Source organism: Sebastes umbrosus, chromosome 7 (genome assembly GCF_015220745.1).
Source record: "Sebastes umbrosus isolate fSebUmb1 chromosome 7, fSebUmb1.pri, whole genome shotgun sequence".
Taxonomy (NCBI): Eukaryota; Metazoa; Chordata; class Actinopteri; order Perciformes; family Sebastidae; genus Sebastes; species Sebastes umbrosus.
This window is the reverse complement of record NC_051275.1, coordinates 11,768,126-11,789,187: the sequence shown is the minus strand read 5'-3', so window position 1 is coordinate 11,789,187 and position 21,062 is coordinate 11,768,126. Positions and strand designations below refer to the sequence as shown.

General features: G+C 42.8%; 1 protein-coding gene across 1 annotated transcript in view; it reads left to right on the top strand.

Moving 5' to 3' along the window:
• Positions 1-21,062, top strand: part of nxn (nucleoredoxin) — a 67,417-nt gene that overhangs the window by 31,177 nt on the left and 15,178 nt on the right. Inside the window, exon 2 of the mRNA XM_037775801.1 lies at positions 18,054-18,171. Within this exon, the coding sequence (XP_037631729.1) occupies positions 18,054-18,171 (118 nt within the window). The remainder of the gene's footprint in view (positions 1-18,053; positions 18,172-21,062) is intronic.

Genomic DNA, 21,062 nt, shown 5'->3' with positions numbered 1-21,062 from the left:
TTAGTGTGGGAAAAAAAACTGTGTGCCTGGCAACCACTTGTTGTGAAGTGAATGTAATGGAACGGGGGATGGAGAATGCGACATCTAGCGGCTGAATGTTATCAATGTTATCAACAGCACTTTTAAAACAAGATAGCTAAAAGTAATCAATACACAAACGTCCAGCTTCTGCCACACTTAATGCTACCAGTACAAAACAAAACTGACAGTTCATTTGTATAAAAAATACAATAACAATATCCACTAATAAATAGTGTTAAATAACACCCTGTTTAAAATTGATTTCTTTTCATTGACCATGACGAGTGGTGTCGATGAAGCGGTGAGTTGGTAGTAGGCTAGTAGTAGTCATTTGTTTTTTCGGTTCTTATTAACAACAGGAAGCAAATGATTCTGTGGATTGTACATCTTCTGTACAGTGGGGGTACAGCAGACAAAAAAAGTTGGGAACCACTGGACTAAACAATTATTCATTCATCGTAAAAAGTCTAGAAATTGTAAAAATAATTGAGGTTGCTGCCCTAATTGGATGCTATTCCTCCCCTCCTTCCTTACTCAACCTCACACACTACCACCTTGTTTGCTCTTAAAGGTTGCTTTGACTATTCTTTTCTGCATTCAGACCTAACAGGGCTGGTGATGCTGGAGCTGCAGGGACACACACACATACATGTGGGTGGGGTCGGGCACTGGTGCTAAGTGCTCCGGTGAGACGCTGGTAGTAACCAGGAGGGCGGAGAGGGTGCTCTGCGAGAGTGGTCCGGCTTAGAACAGCAGCGCCTTTTGTGTCTGCCTGTTTCTGACGGTTATTTATAAACCCAGTCAACCCACTGCACATTCCTGGCTGCCACAGACGCAGGCAGAGCTGCAGCACCTCACCCATGTGTGTCCTCTTTGTGTCTGCGTGGAGCTCGATCCTAGCTGTCAGGATCAGGGATCGTGTTGCTGCTCAGTTGCGGAGAAGACAAAAAAAAAGCTGGTGATTGTGATTTATTCCACGATTCTGGAGGTGCATGAAAAACCATTTCACTCCCTTTTTCTCTCTTCTTGTTTTGGCACTTAATTTTGCTGTTGGCTGTTGCGTTTTTATGACCGCTGCTTGTGGTCTTCCATGACTCATATTAATGGGAGGGCCTTCCTTGGCAACGGATTCCTCAGTTTAATGTTAGCCATTACTGAACTTGACTACTTTTCAAAAGTGCAAATCTCATTTCATGTCTGTCTCTCTGTTCAAATCTCATGGGAACTCCTCTTCTGAGTTTGTGGAAAACATTAATCACATTTCCATGGACAGCTTTTCAAAACCAGCACGGCACAATAATGCATTCAGGGTTTTCTTATTAGCAAGACGTCATATTTGCTTTATCTTTAAACTGGATCGCTCTCAGGAAATTTGGTTTCCTCATGTTTCCTTATATAAGACGCTTATTAAATTGTTTAAAACACGTCAATCCCTGATGAGAATGTAAAACATACATTTTTTTTTGTTTTTGTTCCTTACTCTAGCAGCTCAGGAGAGTCATTTGAGGTTCATCCTCCTCTTCCTCCTCTTCCATTTTGTTTCTGGCATCAGTTATGTGCAGGTTTCCTGTAGCTGAGTCCAGAGAGCTGTTGGAGGAAGTCCAAGCACTAAAGGACACCCCTTCCCAAACCTTTGAACCAGACTCCATTTTCTACTCACTACAAAGGTCCCATGAGCTAATGGTTACAAATGTAATGGAAGCAGTATAATCCTGTCATTAATTTCAGTCCTGGATCTGTTTGTTTGCCTTGTATTGTGTTGTGCTCTCCAAAGGATGCTGTTGATTTTGAACACAAACATACAGATAATAAAGATCCGTTGCTCCGGCCCTCGTGCTCTCTCTCAGTGCCTGTAAAAAAGGAATGAACAGATCTTTAAAACACAAAGCCACACTGTGTTTTTTTTTCTTTACCTTCCTGGTTATTGGCAGGCTTTAAAAGAGTTTTCCCTTCCTTTTAAATGTTAAGCCTGATTACAAATCTCAAGGCCTGCTCTGCTCTGCTTTGCTTTGCTCTGCTGTGTGGCCTGAAATGTTTAAAACACTGGAGATGGACTGTAATTAAAAAAAGGAGAGTCTTGCCATCTCAGACAGCCAAGGTAATCATGTCTTTGCAGAGCTGCAGACATGGAAATATATTGTTTATGAGCTGCTCTAAACAAAGTCCGCTTCAGTAGACCCGTACTACACAGTGTACAGTATCTCAACACACTGCTGTAGGATTGAGGTTAAAGTTTGGCATGTTGCACTCAGTTCTTCGCAAGTGCTACAAATAACTGCGTCAAGATTGAAAAAAGACAGCGTAGGGGGAGAAGTTCAAACCCTGGCTCCGTTCTCACCTCCTCATCGCTGGCCAATCACAGCATGTAAAGTGGGTGTGAATGTCGGATCATCGGTTTCATAAAAGTTACAGGAATGATCGGACACAGTCCCCCGTAATTAGACGTCTGGGAGATTTAATACCAATATCAACAAAAGGCTCTGGAACTCGACACTTGTTACAACACCGTTACAAAGTGGTCTGCAATTCCCATAACGAGCAAATGCAGCATAAAATCACACGCTGACCTCGTCCAATCCAAATAACTGTAATTGTACAGCACAATATTGAGTCTGTATGTCGGTGTCATTGTAAATGTCAAAGGGATGTCGAGGAAAATGCTACATTTCCTCCAGCTCTAACATGAGTCTCTCCCATCTTTAACTGTTCCTTGAAACCAGTTAATAAGGACTGGCCCTCGAATTTAAAGAGGACCTATTATGCTTTTGTGCTTTTTCCATTTCCTTTAGTGTGTTACATATTTTTTTTATGTGGAAGTAAATGGTCTGCAAAGTTACAAAGCCCAAAGTGCATGCCAAAGGGAAACCGAAACACTGCTCCTAAACTGCCTGAAATGCCTCCCTTGAAGTCTCGTTTTTTCTTCCATAACGTGGTGATGTCACCAAGTAACACATTTTCATAACGGCTAGATCGGCACGCCCTCAAACAAAGCGGAGCGGAGCTGGAGGGGAATCCAAAGAGTTTAAGGTTCGGTTGACCAATCACAACAATGGACCAGCTGACCAATCAGAGTAGACTGGGCTTTTCGGGAGGGCGGGGCAATGGAGCATTTCAGATTGAAAAGGGGTGCTGAAGCACAGCCGGTATGAGAAAAATGTGTTTTTTTTTAACATTAAAGCATTTAAACATGTTCTCTCGCAGAAACCCTAAATACAAGTATGCACCTGAAAATAAGCATAATAGGTCCTCTTTAACCCCACATTGTAACCAAACCATTGAATTTACACATGGTGCTGGTGCAACAGGCTGCAGGAATTTAAATGGTGAGGTACCTTAGAAACAAGAAATCTGATTAGTGCTGTTGGCTCATTAGTCTTAGACACTTGCCAACCATTTGCTACATTACATCCATGTCAAGCTTGTAATTTCCTCCACATTGTCCTTTACTTCCTGTCTCCACTGTGAGGCCATTGCTTTCAACCAAACATCATCACGCTGATGCAGTATTTAATTGCCAATGGCTGAAGTGTTTCCAATGTAAATTAATGTGTTGGATGGAGTGGGAAGGATTTGTGCCTGAGGATTACATCATCTCGTCTAAAAAGCCCTTCAACTGCTTGAAATAAGATATCAGGAGAGTCCGTAGGAAGCCAAGGCTTAGCAGAAGGCTGGCGACCTCTGCCTGCATCCGTGGGAGGCCTCAGATCTGTGTGTCAGGCTTGTGGAGCTGAATTACAAACACGCCGCCGAGTGCGCAGTTTCCCTCTGATGCCGCTCATGTTTTTTGATGCAGTTGGAAGCTTCAAGCTCAGACACTGGGACGGCTCGCTTTGAATGGAAATCACTCAGCAAAAAAATAAAAGCTATGTTTTATTCTTGGCTTTGTTGCCTTTTGAGAGTCTTTATAGGTGTGTACAAGACAAATCCCACTAAAAGAGGCCCTCAGGTCTACAACATGGGAAGGTGCTGAGTGGGGAGATTACTGAATGTTTATGTAAAAGTAATTTTTTCTCCTTGTGAGAGTTACATTTAAGACGTTGGTGTCGGGGAGGATCAGGGGTTGCACGGAGGTTAGGCGTGAACGGATGACATGAAGGCTGTGCTGTTTCAGCCGGGCTATTAAAGGCTTGAACTTTGACCCCGTGCTCTCTCTCTGCCCTGTCAGTCAGCCCTCCACCAGGGTGACGTGACCCTGAAAATTGACACTAATGTCTCTTCCTCTCCTCCATCTGTCTGTTTTACCCTTCTTTCACCATCTCTGTTGCTGCTGTTTGCTCACTCTCACTGTTTGTTTACAATTATAGAAAACCCTCATGTTACCTTTTTCAACACCGCAATTTAAACAGCATGTAACAGGAAAGGACTTAACGGTGCTTATTTGAGGTTTTTAACTAATCATGTGTTGAAAAAGCACAATGCATGTGTCCTAGAATAAGCCAGTGTTTAGTTGAGTTTCACCACATCCGACCACGCCAGCTCTGAAAATAATGTGCTCTCGTAAATCGTATCAGCTCTTTCAAAATAAAGCGATAACAGTCATGTAGTAACTATGCTTTCAGACTGGTGTTTATTAACTTGTTGGCAGGAAAGAGGGATCACTCAGCCTTTCAGGATAAAAACAAACACACAACTGTTGCTACAGTATCTATCATTAGTGGCACTCATTGCTTGTGAGTCATAATATGATTTTTGTAATTCCTTATTGAAGACGAAACAAGATGCATTCTGATGCCTTGAATTTAGCTAACAGATTAGCTACAGATTCACTATGTTTTTACTTTCCTGCGGACCATTCTTCAAAGCATACTATAATTTGTATCTGCAAGTAAGGCATTCATTGAAAATCAACCTGCAGAGACATGTTTGAGATAATCAGTCACTATAAACATGTCATCACCTTTATTTTCCCCCATTACGTATGTTGTTTTTGGTAATTTATTTTAGTCTGTTTTGAAAACTCCCTGTTGATGCGTTCAAGGACAATCCATGAGTCCGATTTTATAGTTGTTGAACGGCAACGTCTTCAGACTTCAGGTGTTGGTGATGGACAACATGACAGCTCCCCAAAAGTGAAGCCGAAACATCTCGATCGCCCCCTGGTGGCTGGCTGCAGTATAAGCTTGCCTCCTCCATGCTAGTGGATGGGACATGGGCCAAACTAAAAAGTCAAAGTACACATCAAATACATTTTTCCCAAAGATTTTTTCTGTCATTTTAGGTAGTTCTTATCATGCTGATGTATGTTCAAGTGTTCATTTTTCCGATAAATTTGGTTTTAATTAGTTATTTTTATGCTATAAAAAGGGGGTGAGACGTCATGATTGACAGCTATGAGTCTCTTTCGCTGACAAGCTGTGGCTGTGCTCGGCTCACGACTGGTTGAGGCAGGTGACTTCGATACCGCGGCTCCGCCCCCCAATCACTACTACGCAGACTCCGGCTCCAAATGACGTCAAAATCTCAAGAAGGCAGCTTCCGTATCCGGGATACTTTGGCTTCACTTTTGTACAGTGGGAGGAAGTGGAGACGCGTCGTCCATCTTCATATACAGTCTATGATTTTAGCAGACACAATGACACTGCTTTGATAGACTGAATGTAGCCAGTCGAGGTGGTTCAGGCACCTGATTCAGTCTCTCAGCTGTACTGGGAGCCTCTTGGAGATCCCCCAAGAGAAGCTGGAGGAAGTTGTAAGAGGAAAAAAAAAGACACTTAGCTTGCTGTGCTGCCACCACAGTCCTGACCTTAAGTATCTAGAAAATTGATGGATGTTTATTTTGAGGCTCAGCGGGGGTTTGGCTCCGAGCTACATATCAGACCTTTTTATAAGTGCTTATGAGGGGGGAGCGTAGCCTCGGGTCCTCTGGCAGAGCACTACAGCTTGTTCCAAGGACTCTGCTCATAACAAAAGGTGACCCGGTCTTTACTGTTGAGGCTCCTGAGGTCTGCAGCACTCTGCCAGAGCTGAGGCTAGCCAGATCAGTAGCATCTTTTAAACCACTTCTCAGAGGTCGGTTGTACAGGGGAAGCATTTTTATAATGCGCTTTTATGTCTTGTTTTATTGCCTGTCTCCTCTCAATTGCGTTTATATTTCCACTGTCTTTGTTTCCTTTTATCTACTCTTTGTCGCTATTTTTTTTGTAATCCTGTTTTTGTAAGGCATTCTGTGGTTGACGTAAATGCAGTGAAATAGTGTCCCCAGTCTTCCAATTAAATTGTGGGAGTCGATGATAAAATTTAAACTGTCAGACATTTTACCGTTTTTTTAATGTTCACCTGCATTAATTATAAGCCATAATGAAGTGGTTATTCATCGATTAAAATAGCATAAATAGATGCATTTTGGTTACTGAAACTGTGTGCCTGCCTGCTGAGGTTTTTCCCCCCAGTGCATCTCCAGACATGTGGCCCAGACTTAATGGATATTTGATTTGTATGATGTTTTGTGCAATACTTAATCTGGATGAAATGAAATCTGTACCCAAGAGTCTCTGGCCAATATGGGCCGATTCTGCTGGAGAGGGAGCTTATGGGAGTCTGAATCTGTCGCCCCTGCTGTGAAAAGTGTCGGGGGATGTGGGGGGGTGGGGATAAGCCGAGAATAAGGCGTTCATGGAGTAGGGCGGGTGGGTGAGGGGGGGGGGCTTGTGCGAGATACGAGAGGGGTCCAGCTGCACAGCTCGGCTATAAAAACGTACAGGGCCGGCCTGCAGCGGCAGCCAAACAGATGTGACTGTTAATGAGCGTAAGACTAGAGGAGGGAACAGGCTAATAGATGGATATAAGGTGTCACCATGTAACCAAATGTCACTGTAGAGATGCATGTAGCTCAGGTAATGGGCAGAAAGAGCATTTCCCTCAGGAAATGGGAACCATCGTTGATGAGGCAGCCCATCATGTGCATCATGGCCCACAGCAGCAGAAGAAGCTTTTGAATATGTGAGAAGTTGGACTTCCTGGGACAGAGGGTGGTTGTCATTGCTCATATGGCGCTATATATAGGAGATGTGTGTTTGTTTGTGTATATGTTCACATGCTGAGGCCAGGGAGAGCTACTTCAGTCAGGACTGTTGTTTTATGAGGCAGAGCAGACACAGGGTGTCATTGTGATTTATGGGGCTCCTCGCTGGCTGTGGAGGGCACAAATGGACCAAAAATATACCCTGCCAAGTACATGCTGTCGGAATGTCATGGCACTTATTGTGTATATTACATTTTATTGGATATGCTCAGAACATAACTCAAGATCTAAATAGACTATCATGCTTTTTGAGGATGACTGTAAAATCATTTCGGTGGTGGTGTTATTGCTCGTGTGCACTGTGCCATTTTGGGCAGACAAAAGTTGAAAATCATGAGAGAGACATGGGGAAATCTTTGTGTTGTCGGTGAAAAAACACCCGATTCGACTGTTATCAGGCCATTAAATAGGTGTTATAAGTCGCTATAAGCACCATAGATGTGGGTCATTAGGGGCCTATTACGCCTACTATGTTGTGAAAGTGAAAGTCAACACGTTATATCATGTTGTAAAACTGAATGAAATCACGTTTTGAACGAACAAAGACGCTTCTTTAGGTTTAGGCAAAAAAAACAACTACAACTTCTTTAGGGTTTAGGCAATAAAACTACAACTTATTTAGGTTTAGGCAATAAAACTACAACTTCTTTAGGTTAAGCAACAAAACTACAACTTCTTTAGTTCAGTTTAGGGGAAAAAAACTACAACTTTTTTAGGGTTTAGGCAATAAAACTACAACTTATTTGGGTTTAGGCAATAAAACTACAACTTCTTTAGGTTAAGGAAACAAAACTACAACTTATTTAGTTAGGTTTAGGGAAAACATTGTATTTTGGGTTAAAATAACTACAAGAAAACTACACATGGTTGGTTTCACATGCTATGCGAACTCAAGTCTCCTGGGTGAAAAACCTCCCGACCTCCATCCCATATGGAGTTTAACACTGTCTATACTACAGCACCTGACTTCTGCTTCTGCTCCTGTCATAATTACTACGGTCGCTAGAGGTCGCTGTCATGTTCTTTAATATCCTCTTTTGGTGATCTACCATGTGAAAACATGATAAAACCTACTAGTGGGTGTAGTAGGCCCATATTGACCCACATCTATGAGGCTTATAGCGACTGATAACACCTATTTAATAGCCTGACAACAGTCTTATCACCGACCGAAATTCTGACTGCTGCTACAACCCACATTTACAAACAATCAGAATATGACTTAAATTGATGCAAAAAGCACCATTGAGCCAGCGTAATGTCAGTGCTTTAGACTCTCTTTGCAAAATCAGCATTTCATGTTTCCCTATTTTTCTTCTTTTTTTCCTTATTTTTCCTATTTTTCCATCCAGCTTCACTATCTCCTCTTTCTCCTCTTTCTGAGGTTTTTTGATCCATAGATTAGCCGGCACTATGGTCAAAGCTTTGTTTATTGAATTACTACATACTGAAAACATGAGCCCACAAGACATTATTAGACCCGTCTCACACAATGTGATATGCAGTGTAAGATTGTTGTTACCGCACAGTCTAAAGGCGCCTTTATTTTGACACGTAGTCTGTGTTTTGTGTGTCTGGTTTGCTTCTGTTCAGTAATGCCTGGATGCAATGATATGGTCCCCATTTAAATGTGCATTATGAATCGGTTTCATACTGGAATTACATGCGTGCAGTTTATTTTTTTCTCACCATAGATTGGCTAAAATTGCGAGCGCAGACAAAACACACAATGGAGCGCCAACCAGCCCCCTAAATGTAAAGATGTGTCGGATAGATTGCTGTATATAGAATTCAGCGCTGCGCTGATTATGCACAAAACGCTGATAATGTGTCTGAAATGTTCCCCTCAAATTTCCATAAATATTAATGTGTTGTGTTGTGATGGGATCAGGGATTGTGCTGCAGCTCTGGGAGACTTCCCAGGGCTCCAGCGCGAGGAGGAGTGGTGGGAGTTAAATGCGGGGTCAAACAGAGGGCACAACAGGGAAGCTGTCTGAACCCGACACCCAACCCCCCCCCCCCCCCACCGCTCTTCTCTCCGCCAGGCACTCCAGGAAACTGGGGTACCACAGAAACGGCAATGTGGAGGCTCATGGGTAGAATTAATGCACGGCTGCTGTTTGCTTAGTGTAGCTAATTGAGCAGCAAGCGTATAAAGCACATGTGTAAAAATCAAGTTGTGCTGAAAGGCTTATTCTAATGTGTGTTTTGTCTCATTATTAATATGTAATAGCCTGAAATTCCCCAAGTGCAGAGGCAGAGATTTAATGAGGCTATACAAAGTGCTTTTCTGATGCGTATCTGACGTATTTGACGCCAGAATCTCTGTTCTGTATTGGATTAGTTGAGAGGGAGTTGAGTGTGTTGTATTACCTTTTTGGCGCACACCGTCGAAAAAAAAAAATCTAAAAAATGTACCGGGCTTTCCAAGTCATGAGTTGGCAGATGACTGCGAGTGTATAATGCCAGTCTCGGAGGGTCACGCTAAGGTAACTGATAGAGCACGTCCAGCTGGTCCAGAGCCAGACCAGCTTTATATCGTCTCTATCTGCGTGTCTGTTAGACCCCGCAGGCCTCCACTTGATGAAATGCAGGCTGATGGTGGTGGTGGTGGTGTAGAAGAAGGTGTGAGTTACAACTAAGTGAGAAATCATGACATGATATTCATACAACAAGCTCCTGTCATGCTGTGAACAGCATTGAGGTAAAACATTACCGCTCACTTGAGTTCAGCAGAATTTAATGATTGACTTGCAGAGATTGACCTGAATAAGGATGTTACCATGGCTACAAGTTACTTCTCACATACAAAGATACTGTTTCTGCCTATTTTTGGTTTCGACACTTGTGCAGACAAAAGTAAATCTGAAAAAGGTGTTTTACATGTTGAAAGTTTTGAAGCCACATGTTTTCGAAAAGTTGCTGTCTGGCTAACTATAATAAAAAGCGTTGACACTACTACTATTAGAGTTAACATTAACATTACAACAGTTAGTATTAGCCAGCTATATATGTAGAAAAAAAAAAGCCCATTCCACTGTGTAGTATTTCCGTTGTTCCTCCCACTGTACAGAAGTGAAGCCAAAATATCCCGGAAACGGGAGCTGCCATCTTTAGATTTTGGAGCCAGAGTCTGCGCAGTAGTGATCGGGCAGTGGAGCCGCGGTATCGAGGTCACCCGTCCGCACCAATCACGAGCCGAGCGCGGCCACAGCTTGTCAGCAAGAGAGAGACTCGCAGCTGTCAATCATGACGTCTCACCCTCTTTTAACACATTAAAAAATCAGATGACAGCGTTTTCAACCAACTTATGAAGCTAACATTAGCTTAATTAACTAGTTAGCTTCAGTTGATAAAATCTGCAGGTTATGATCTGCCTGCCTTTGTCTACCACTATCTGAAATGAAAAAGTCATTGCTACAATTATTACAAATTTGTATCGTTGTAATACATGTGCAAGAACAGAGAGCTTAGGCAAAGCAATGGTAATTTTTTTTAATTTAAGTCCATGCTAAAGCACAAAAAAAAACGTTTGCTGAAGTGTTTTCTATTGATTAGCTGGCACAAGACAACCAATCTCCACCACGCTGCTTTCCACTGGATTGTTATTGACAACGATAAAGCGTGAGAACTGAGTACGACGGAACAAAATCAGGATTCTCACACATATATCACATGACAAACGGCCTCAAATCACATGATGATCACACATCAATGTCTAGAGGACTGTGCCAGTTGAGCATGTGTGGATGACTAAAAGCGGGGAGAAAAGGATGCAATTAAAATGTTTTCCACATTAGTGTGGATATGGTCTGCGTGTGTGTGTAATAGGTTTACACTTTGCTCTTTGTGATGCATCATAAAGAAAGAGGGATAGACGGAGAGAGGTATAAAGAACAGTAAGTCTATGTGAGGCAGACTGGTATAAACACCACTGGGAGTGAAGAATGCACCCCCTGCCGTCTTGACCTTTGGCCCCGCCGAATGTAGGCCTCAGGGGCAGCCTACGCCTGTGGAGAGACAATGCTGCAGATACCTATTGAGCCCTGGCTTTTTACTCCTTTACAATCCCCCCCCTGCTTTTTTTTTTACGTTCTTGACTACATAAAAACTTCTCGCCATACAGGGTCCAAGTTTGGATTTAGAGCCTGTATTCAGGGGGTCGCTTTTGTGCCTCCACACAAGGCTGGAAGGGGGAAACACCCACACACCTCTCCCTCTCTCTCCCTCTCTCTCTCTCTCTCCCATTTTCTGCTGGGTTATTTCCCCTAAGCCCTCTGACATTCTGGCACCTGTTTTCCTCACAAAACCGTTAATTTATCACTGAATTATTAACTAAGAGCCCACAATGTGTCTGGCACTCTGTGACATGTCCTGACTTCGTGGGGAGGTGGGGTGCGGTCGCCGTGGCAACGGGGGGCCTCTTTATCGAGAGAAAAAAAAAAAAAAAAAGCAATTTAGCCAGCGTCTCCCATCCATCCGTCTGCGTTATGGAGGATCCACCACCAAAAATGGCTCGGCCGGAGAATGTTATAGGATTAATAAAATACATGAGATAGCAGCAGCATTTTGCATTGAAGAGGCACGATGCGAGGGCCTTCTGTGTCCTTTCCTTTCAGCTCGACAATTTTTCCGGGAAGTGCATTTACCCATCACAATGGATGTGTAGTGCAGGATGAGCCTCTGTAATGAGCACAGCGGAGTAGGTCGGAGTGAGTGGCCTGTACTTTTTATATTTTAGGAGTATAGCTGACACTCAAGGGAAAAAAGAAGGGGTAACATTTTTTAAAACCATGTGGTGCAGAAATAAGTGAAGCCCTGAAGATGAAAGCTTTTGTGGAGGTTTATGTAGTGCAAAATGACATGCACATGCAAAGCGAGATGAAGCATATTGAGAGAGAGAGGTCATCGGTCTTGCATAGTAGAAAGGGCAAGCGACCGTGCAGCTGTCACGGGGTTTGAGATGTGTATTTCACCACCGGGGGAGCCCCGGCGGTGAAGACTCTTGAGCGGGGTAAAGCGATAGTCCAGGTCAGAGCAGATGGAAGCGCGAAGTAACACACACTAGCCTGTGTAGTGTTGGCCTGAAGTACGGCTATAAGAGGCGGGAGGGGAGGGCTCCCTTTGTAGCCGTGAAGAGCAGCAACAGGGTTTTGAAGTGGATACAGGCAGTTTACTGAGAGACCTCGGGAGCAGATTGAGCAGAGGCGGGGTGCTGTACGGAGGAATGTAAAGGCAGAGCCGGCTGCAGGGGCCCAGCCAGAAGGGAGTTACAGCGGTGTAGTCGGGAGATGTAGGGAGCTAGTAATGAGTTAGCAGACAGGAGGCGGTTGTTTCTCATCTGTCTTCAGCCGTAGACTAATGCAGAATGTTTTAGATTTTAACCTGAGAGCTTCCTGACACATGATGAATGAGCTGCTGCTGCTGCTGCTGCTGCTGCACCAACATGTTAGTTTGAATCCATTTGCACTAGATTAAGTTATACATGTACAGGGGATGGCTTCATTTTGTTTTTAAGAAGCTTGTGTTGCTGTGTGTGCCTACCAAGAGTCCATTCCAGCCTGCTCTCCACTGCTATTCACCACTACAGTAAATCTTTACGGTCAGAGATCACACCGCCTGCAGGCACTCTCAATAAAAAAGTCCCAGTAAAAGACAAACGCTTTTGTTGAACATGTCTTGCTGGGAGGGTGATCCGTCCATCAGACTGACAACCTTCCATCTTCTAACAAATTGCTTCACACATTAACAACCAACGTCTATGGGGTGAAGCCATTGATCACCTGACTTATCAGATCATTGTACGAATTTAAACATTGGATTTTATTTTGAAAAACTGTCCTCCTTTTTGAAGATTTAAATCAAATTGGAACATGATCCCCTCCGTGTCCCACATTACTTGTTTTTCCCAATCTGCGTCGTAAAACTGTGGCAATAAATTCCTCCTGACGTGAATAAAAAGATTATATGGGGAACATTTTGTACCCGATAATAAATGCCATTGAGAATTCCTGCGTAGGTTAAATTAAATTCCACAAATCCACTCTGTGCGGTTACGAATTGTGAATACTGAAGGCTGTTTATCTGGATGAAATGGAACGAATGACACAAACATTTGGTTTAAGCGCCCCCCTTTTTTTCCCAAGATAAGAATTGGATTATCACCATTTGTCCCTCGTCTAATACTCAAAGATAAAGGACTGTGCTGCTATCAGCATCACAGCAGGATACCTCTCATGTCCTCCGTTGTAAAGGGCTGACTTTCCTTTGTAGTGGCACTGTTGTAATGAAGAAGCGATGGGAGCGTCTGGCGGACGCCTCGGGCCTAACCGGCCCAGTGAAAGCAGATCTGTGAGGAGATATAGGGCTCGAACAATGATAAATTGGGCACGTTGAGTGATGAAATTTCTTCCACTCTAGTTCTCTCAACGGGGTGACACACACCTCACCAGACAGAGCCACTGCTGCCGAGACCCACCGGTTACTGACAGAGGCCGAATTTTACTGCAGGCTGGAAGGGTTCTTTAAAACGGACTTGGTCAAAGCTGAAGCAGATGTGAACAAATCTTTTAGCGCTCAAATCTGTTGGGGGTTCTCAACGTAAGCGAACCTCCTTTTTTAAAGAGCCAAATGTTGCTATAAAGTGCAACAGTGCAAAGATGCATGAAAGCGATCGCCACGCATGATATTTAACGTGGATCTCTCTGGACGGGGTTTGTTTCCCTTCTTTTTTTTCAGTCCAGAACATACAGGTACAGGTACATTAATGCAGGCATTGATCCCATCTCATCTAAAAAGAATCAGCATTTTCTTTGATCAGTGGGGCGATAAGATTCTCAACCTTGGTGTGTCCATGCACACTGATCTACCGGCCCCACAGTGGGCTGATTTGTTCTTCTTCTGGATATGGATCCGCAGCCATGCGTGATCCAATTAGTATGATGAGCACTGGGCGTAGTGTGAGGCTAATGTCTGCATGTCCAAGAGACTTAATGGATTGTTAGTATGGATTTCCAGCTCTCCCTGGAGTCTTAACAGTCGGTGGGCTCTCTACAGGGGTTATTGGCATCCTTAAACCGGTGTGTAACTATATAGCCATGGCCTCCTGCTCGGCTATATAGTTACACACTCTGTTGATATTGATAATGAATAGAGGACCCGTTGAGAATGGGGGATGGCAACATGCAATCTTGATGCAGTGAATACAATCTGCGAGCAGTTTGTATGTGACATAGCTCTGCTGGACAGAATGTTTGACATTTCTCCAACAGAAACCTTTAAAGGAACAGTGTGTAACATTGTGGGGGATCTATTAGCAGAAATGGAATATAATATTCATAACCATGTTTTCATTAGTGTATAATCACCTGAAACTAAGAATCGTTGTGTTTTCGTTACCTTAGAATGAGCCCTTCATATCTATATAGGGAGCGGGTCTTTTTCAAGGAGTCCGCCATGCTGCTCCACCATGTTTGTACAGTAGCCCAGAAGGGACAAACCAAACAATGGAGAGCTTTCCGGATTTTTACGTTACCTGAAGGCTACCATAGTTCTCCGACACGCTTGTGAAACAGTAACGTGAGCCGCAGAATGCAAAACCGCGGTACCGCCAGCAGCCATCTGACTTCCGTTGCTCCTATAGTAGTGTTATTATGGTAAGGATGGCCTCTGAGCAAGGTGAACGGTGTTGCCACGGTTTTACACTTGGTAACCTTTACCTTTTAAATCAGTAAAAAGACCAGCTTGGGCTGCACCTAACTATGTTCATAATTGATTATTCTTCAGAATATTTTGTCAATTAATCATTTTGTCTAGAATATATCAGAAAATAATGAAAATGACAGTTTCCCACTGTTCGAGGTGACATCTTCAAATGTTTTGTTTTGTCCGACCAGCAATCAAAAACCCAAATATTTTCAGTTTACAATGACATCAAACAGAGAAAAGTAGCAAATCCTCACATTTGAAAAGCTGGGAAGTGGTTGGAGTTTTTGATTGATAAATGAAAAAAAAAGTAATCCATTATTCAAAAAGTTGGCAATTAATTAGAAAGGAATAGTTTGACATTTTGAGAAATACTCTTATTCGCTTTCTTCCTGAGAGTCAGATGAGAAGATTGATACCGCTCTCACATCTGCACACGAAATATGAAGCTGCAGCCAGCTTAGCTTAGCTTAGCATAAAGACTGGAAACAGAGGGAAAAGCTAGCTTGGCTCCGTCCAGAGGTAACAAAATCCGACTACCAGCATCGTACAAACAGCTAAGCTAGCTAGCTGCTGGTTTTAGTTTACAGATATATTACAGAATGTATGTATATGTGTGTATATATATATATATATATATATATAAGCAAAAGTATTTCCCCAAACTATTCCTTTAATCTAATCCGCTCTACATACAGCAGCTCATAAGAAAACACTTTGATCATCCTGTTACAAACTAATAAAACCCGACAAGATCACAAAACATATCCATAACACAACTTCTATAAGCTGTTTCCCAACCCAGGGGTTGAGAAACAGTGTGATTTATGTGTGTTTTTTAGTATCATCATGTCACATTCTGTATTTATTGTCTCAGCTATAATAGACAGCCTGCGGCTCTCAACAATGAAACCGTGTTTTGGGGGAAATGGATCTCTGTGGTATGTGATCCTCATGTTTTCTATTCACGAGGAGGAGGACGACGCTGTTATTGTGGGAACTATTGTCTTCTGTGTTTTTGAGGAACATTTTTGGATTTACAAGTACAATAAAAACTCGACACTCGGCTGTGACAAGTGTGAGATTCCCCCTCTTCCTTCCACCCCCAACCCATGCACGATGAATCTCTCAAGATGCTGAAATCCATTTGGCGTTTGTTTGTGACAGACTCCGGGACATGTCGCTTTTGTAGTTACAAGGTCAGTCATCTCCCTTCCCTGAAATCATAACAGCTCTTCCTTTCTAAAAGGCAGATCTAAACCCTCGGAGGATTTAGCATCCGGGGCTACTCTGATCTGCAGCCAAATCACCAGGCAGACATGATTCGAGGATGCAGTAAATTAGTGGCAAGACAAAGAGGAGGAATTGGTTCTGCCTCTGAGGTTGCTACACGAATCTCTCAGCTGCTCTCTTGATGCTGCAGTATGAGAGCACTGAAACGACATTAAAAGCCTTAGATTCGGTGCACATCTTCCTCTACTCTTAAAATAAGATCCCTGCGCTTCAATTAACTTAATATGATCTTAGTAGGATGTAGTGTGGTTTCTATTTTTAGCCATGTTTTCAAAATCATATAACCTCAGTGTGCCTCTGGGCCTCGACATGGAATACATGTCTTGACATTTGAGTACAGAACCAAACACCCCATCACTCTGCTTTTTTATTCTATTCTCTTGTGTCCCTCCCTCACACTCTCTCGGCTAAATCCGGCTCTCAATCTCACATCATCAGCCTCCAGATGACAGCAGCAGCAGCAGGCGGCCTGAGCGAAATGGCTGCAGAGGCAGCGTCGGGCACGTTCGCTTTCGGAGACGGTCACAGTTAATGCCCCTAAACCCCATCAATTTGTGAGCCCAGATTGAGTTTCCAGAGCAGCGTGGAGAGTGTGGTAAAACTGTTGACTGTGGCAGACGCTGAAGTCTTCGCTTTTGAGGGACTTCCAGACCGACATTGTCGGGAGGCTCCGGGTCGTCTTGTCCGTGGGATGGACCCGTCTGACCTGCTGTCAGAAGAAGGGCCTGCGGTTGACCTCTATGTGCAAAGAGGACACAATATGAGTAAAACATACACCGTGCAAGCTTTCCTCTCTCTTATTCAGTGTTTTATGCTCGTCTCCTGCTCACTGTTTTCACAGAAAGAGCAACAACCTGTAACCGAACTCCAGGCTTACTTCACCGAGTCGCAAGGAAAAGCAGTGCTCACTTCATTTGGCACACAACCTGTTAGGATAACTCCAGACAGTGCAAATCATTTATACTATATGGGTGCTTAAGTGTTTGGCTAGGTACAGCAGGTAATAAATTGAATGGTTCAGTGTTAAACATGTTTTTTGGCAATATTGATGCAATAAACTGGTCAGAACCTGAAGTATATAAGTTAAATAAGAGGAAGACGCCATAGTCTTCTGGAGACAATGTGTCTCGCTTTCGTTCTCCTGCCTGAATTTTCTGAGCTGGTGTGGGATTTAATGCGAGGGATCCCCTTCTTCTTCTTCTTCTTCTTCTTCTTCTTCTTCTTCTTCTTCTTCTTCTTCTTCTTCTTCTCCTTCTTCTTCTGCACTTGCTGAAGCAGCAACATTTACACTGTGCCGATTCCCGCTCTTTACAAGACACGGCTATTTTCTATTCACAGCGTAGGACTCTTCCCTCTGATATGTAAAGCGAGTCTCAGATATGTGAAATGCTTCATCTGCTCTTTGATGTTAAGGACCACGCCGATCGCTGAACTCTATAAATAGCGTCGGTTCATGCACAGATTTCTGGCTATAAAGGATCGTTTCTGACTTTATGAGGCCGTATTCATATCAACTCATTTATTATGATTAAATTTAAGGCCAGTGGGCGCTCATAAATGCGTGTGGAAGCTTGACTTGTCTACCCCAAAGAAGCTCCAATTATTCACAGCGCTCGACACTTGAGAAAGATTCCGAAATTTCTCCTTTACTGCAGAGCAAAAAGTAGTTCAGCTGCTTTTACTCTTATTCATGACACAGCAGGGACAGCATGAGTCTGCTCCAGCTCAGCCTCTTTTTAAAGTGCTGCTTCTCACCCCTCTGCTAATTCACCTCAGGGCTGACTGCACTTCTACCTCCTGGTCTCCTGAGTCTCCTTTAAACAGCAGAGAGTGTTTGTGCTATAAAGTACATCTCAGTTGACATTTGTTTCGTTTATACTGCAGTATTTCAGATGAACAAACTGCACCGAAGACATTTTAGACTGGGTTAAACAGTTTTTCCAGCTCCGATATTGAAATAAATATGAACGTTTCCATTAAACCTTTTTCTCCTCTCATCTTTTTCTCTTCCCAGATGAAGCTGTGGAACAAGTACAAAGTGACCAGCATCCCATCTCTGGTGTTTGTGGACGCAGCTACGGGGAAGGTGGTGTGTCGAAATGGTCTACTGGTGGTCAGAGATGACCCTAAAGGTGAGATCGGCAGCCACACACATGGACTTGTGGTATATTATTAGAGGATTTATTTTTATCTGCTCTGACCTCAAACTCTGACCTTAATCCTCTTTACTTAATGGTTAACCCCAAACCACCAACCCATCAACCCCCCCAAAAAAATCACAGTTTAATGAGGTAATAGGAAGAGGGTCAAAAGGACAAGAACAGCAGAGATCAAGCTCGCACACACTTTGTCTGTCAAACCTGTGTAACCCTGAATTCTTGGTGGGCAGCATTCTTCAGTCTCTGTGGGGGTGATAGACAGGATACTGCTTCTCCTTGAATAGTCTCTTTAATCAACACCAACAAGACGGGAAGACAGGAACACACTCAAATTGCCGACCTCGCTCTGGGTTCACATCAGACTTTCTGCTTTACTGTTACACCTAGGGATGTAAGAAAATATTGAATATTGAATATTGAAAATATTGCAATATTTTTTGTGATACTGAATCAATTCTCAAAAACACTCTAAAACACTAAAGCAGGCACTCTTCCCGCAAAAAAAGTTAAAAAGCCTTTAATCAGACGGCTATTTCATTGTGAAATACTAAAAACATAGACAATGCTGGCACATATTAAGATGTGTTACAACCCACTCGTATCGGCACAAACAGCCTTCTTCAACCTTCAGCCTTCTAAAACACTATTGATTTTTAATTAATAGTTTAAATGCAAAGATACTTTATTTAATTGGCAAAGAGATGTGCCCTCTCAGTGTATGTTCCCTATTAAAGTAGTGCTATGATGTTGGATGTTACAGGGGCTGTGATAAAGGCAAATAAAGATCCCACTGTTCTGATTGCATAACCAAAGTCAACTTGTTTTACTCAGATTTTATACATATGGTGGTGTGTTCTTTATACTATGACAGTTTTCCCTAAAATTAGATTTAAAGAATCGCGATATATCACCTTGCTACAGTATCGCAATATATTGCAATTAGGGCTGTCAATCAATTAAAATATCTGTATCAAAATGTACCTTAAAGAGAGATTTGTCAAGTACTTAATACTCTTATCAACATGGGAGTGGGCAAATATGCTTGCTTTATGCAAATGTATGTATATATTTATTATTGGAAATGAACAACACAAAACGATGATAAATATTGTCCAGAAACCCTCACAGGTACTGCACTTAGCATAAAAAATATGCTCAAATCATAACATGGCAAACTGCAGCCCAACAGGCAACAACAGCTGTCAGTGTGTCAGTGTGCTGACTTGACTATGACTTGCCCCAAACTGCATGTGATTATCATAAAGTGGGCATGTCTGTAAAGGGGAGACTCGTGGGTACCCATAGAACCCATTTTTATTCACACATCTTGAGGTCAGAGGTCAATGGACCCCTTTGAAAATGGCCATGCCAGTTTTTCCTCCCCAAAGTTTAGCTTTGGAGTGTTATTTAACCTCGTTTGCAACAAGCTAGTATGACATGGTTGTATTAAAGAAACTAGTGGCGTTAAAATGAATTGGCGTTAACTCATTATTATTGCGGACATTTTGACAGCCCTAATCGCATAATATTGCCTCTGTATCATGGTACGTATTGTATCGCCAGATTCTTGCCAATACACAGTCCTGCACCTGTCCCCTATAAAACTACAGCAGGTAGGAAAAATTCCCCCGAGGCAAGGGGGCATGAATGAGCAACTTAAATGTAATAGATAATGTGCATTAATGTGCTTGCTTTTTTTAGTTTTCTTTTAACCATTTACCATCTACCATTTCAACTCGACCTGTTTTTATGCACATTTTCAATGTGTTCATTAAAAATACAGAGGGGAAAAACACTTAATGTTACAGTGCTGTGGGTGAAATTAAAATAATAACAATTGGAGTAATGATAATAAAACTCTGCAACAGTGCAACATAATATTATTCCAATCTAATTTACCACAGTGTGTTGTAGTTACACAACATAAAATGAGTGAGATAAACTTCGGAAATGGAAATAAACCAAGATGTAAACAAGTACAGAAGTCATACCTGCATACACACACACACACTCATTCTCTGTAATGATGTTTACCTGCTCAGAGTTCCCTGCGGAGATACTGCAGACATCATTCAGCATTTGGCTAAAACATTTTTGCAATAACTTTTCCCCCCCCCCCTCGTTTATGCCGATGCTGCAAACGTAATTATGGTGCCGCGTGAATATCATAGCGTGTCCGCGTCTCACTCCCTCATCTGCGAAACCCTATAATTTCTGCACTTTGAAGTGGAGACAGAGAATTAACAAGAACGAACTTGCATTCCTTTCCCTGAGCAGAGGACGTCCTCTGTGGCTGTGAAGATCTCAATATTTTAACACCCTGTTAGGTCAGCGTGAAAGAAGTGCCATTAGTCATGTGAGAAGGGAGAATAGCGGCTCTATGGCAGCGCAGCGGTGAAGCAGAATGGATTTCACATGAGGGTTGTGACAGATTCCGCCGCTTGGTTTTAATGAAAGCCAGTCGGGGCCTGCAGAATTATCCATGATTCATTAACTGTTCTTCCAAACTGTTCTGTGGCTGGAGAACAGATTAATCTCTGGACTGGAGTAGCAAATATGGACACAGGCACTTGATTATACCTCAATTTTCTGACAATGCTTACCACTTAACAGGCTCACATTTTAGTTTTATTCGACATTTTGATCTTCATGCTACTTGAGAGGCAGACTGAGAGCAGTTCCTGACGCGACAAATCGATTCAGCTTCGGTTTTGAAAGAGGAAAAGGCCAGTAAAAGTTTGCCATACATCGAGACTGGGAGGGGCGAGCCAACGATTCAGGGCCCTCTGCCTTTCACTCTCCATGAAAGGCCCGACTTGAGTGGCGGGCAGACTAGCCTGCAGCGCAAAGATGGAGTGCACTTT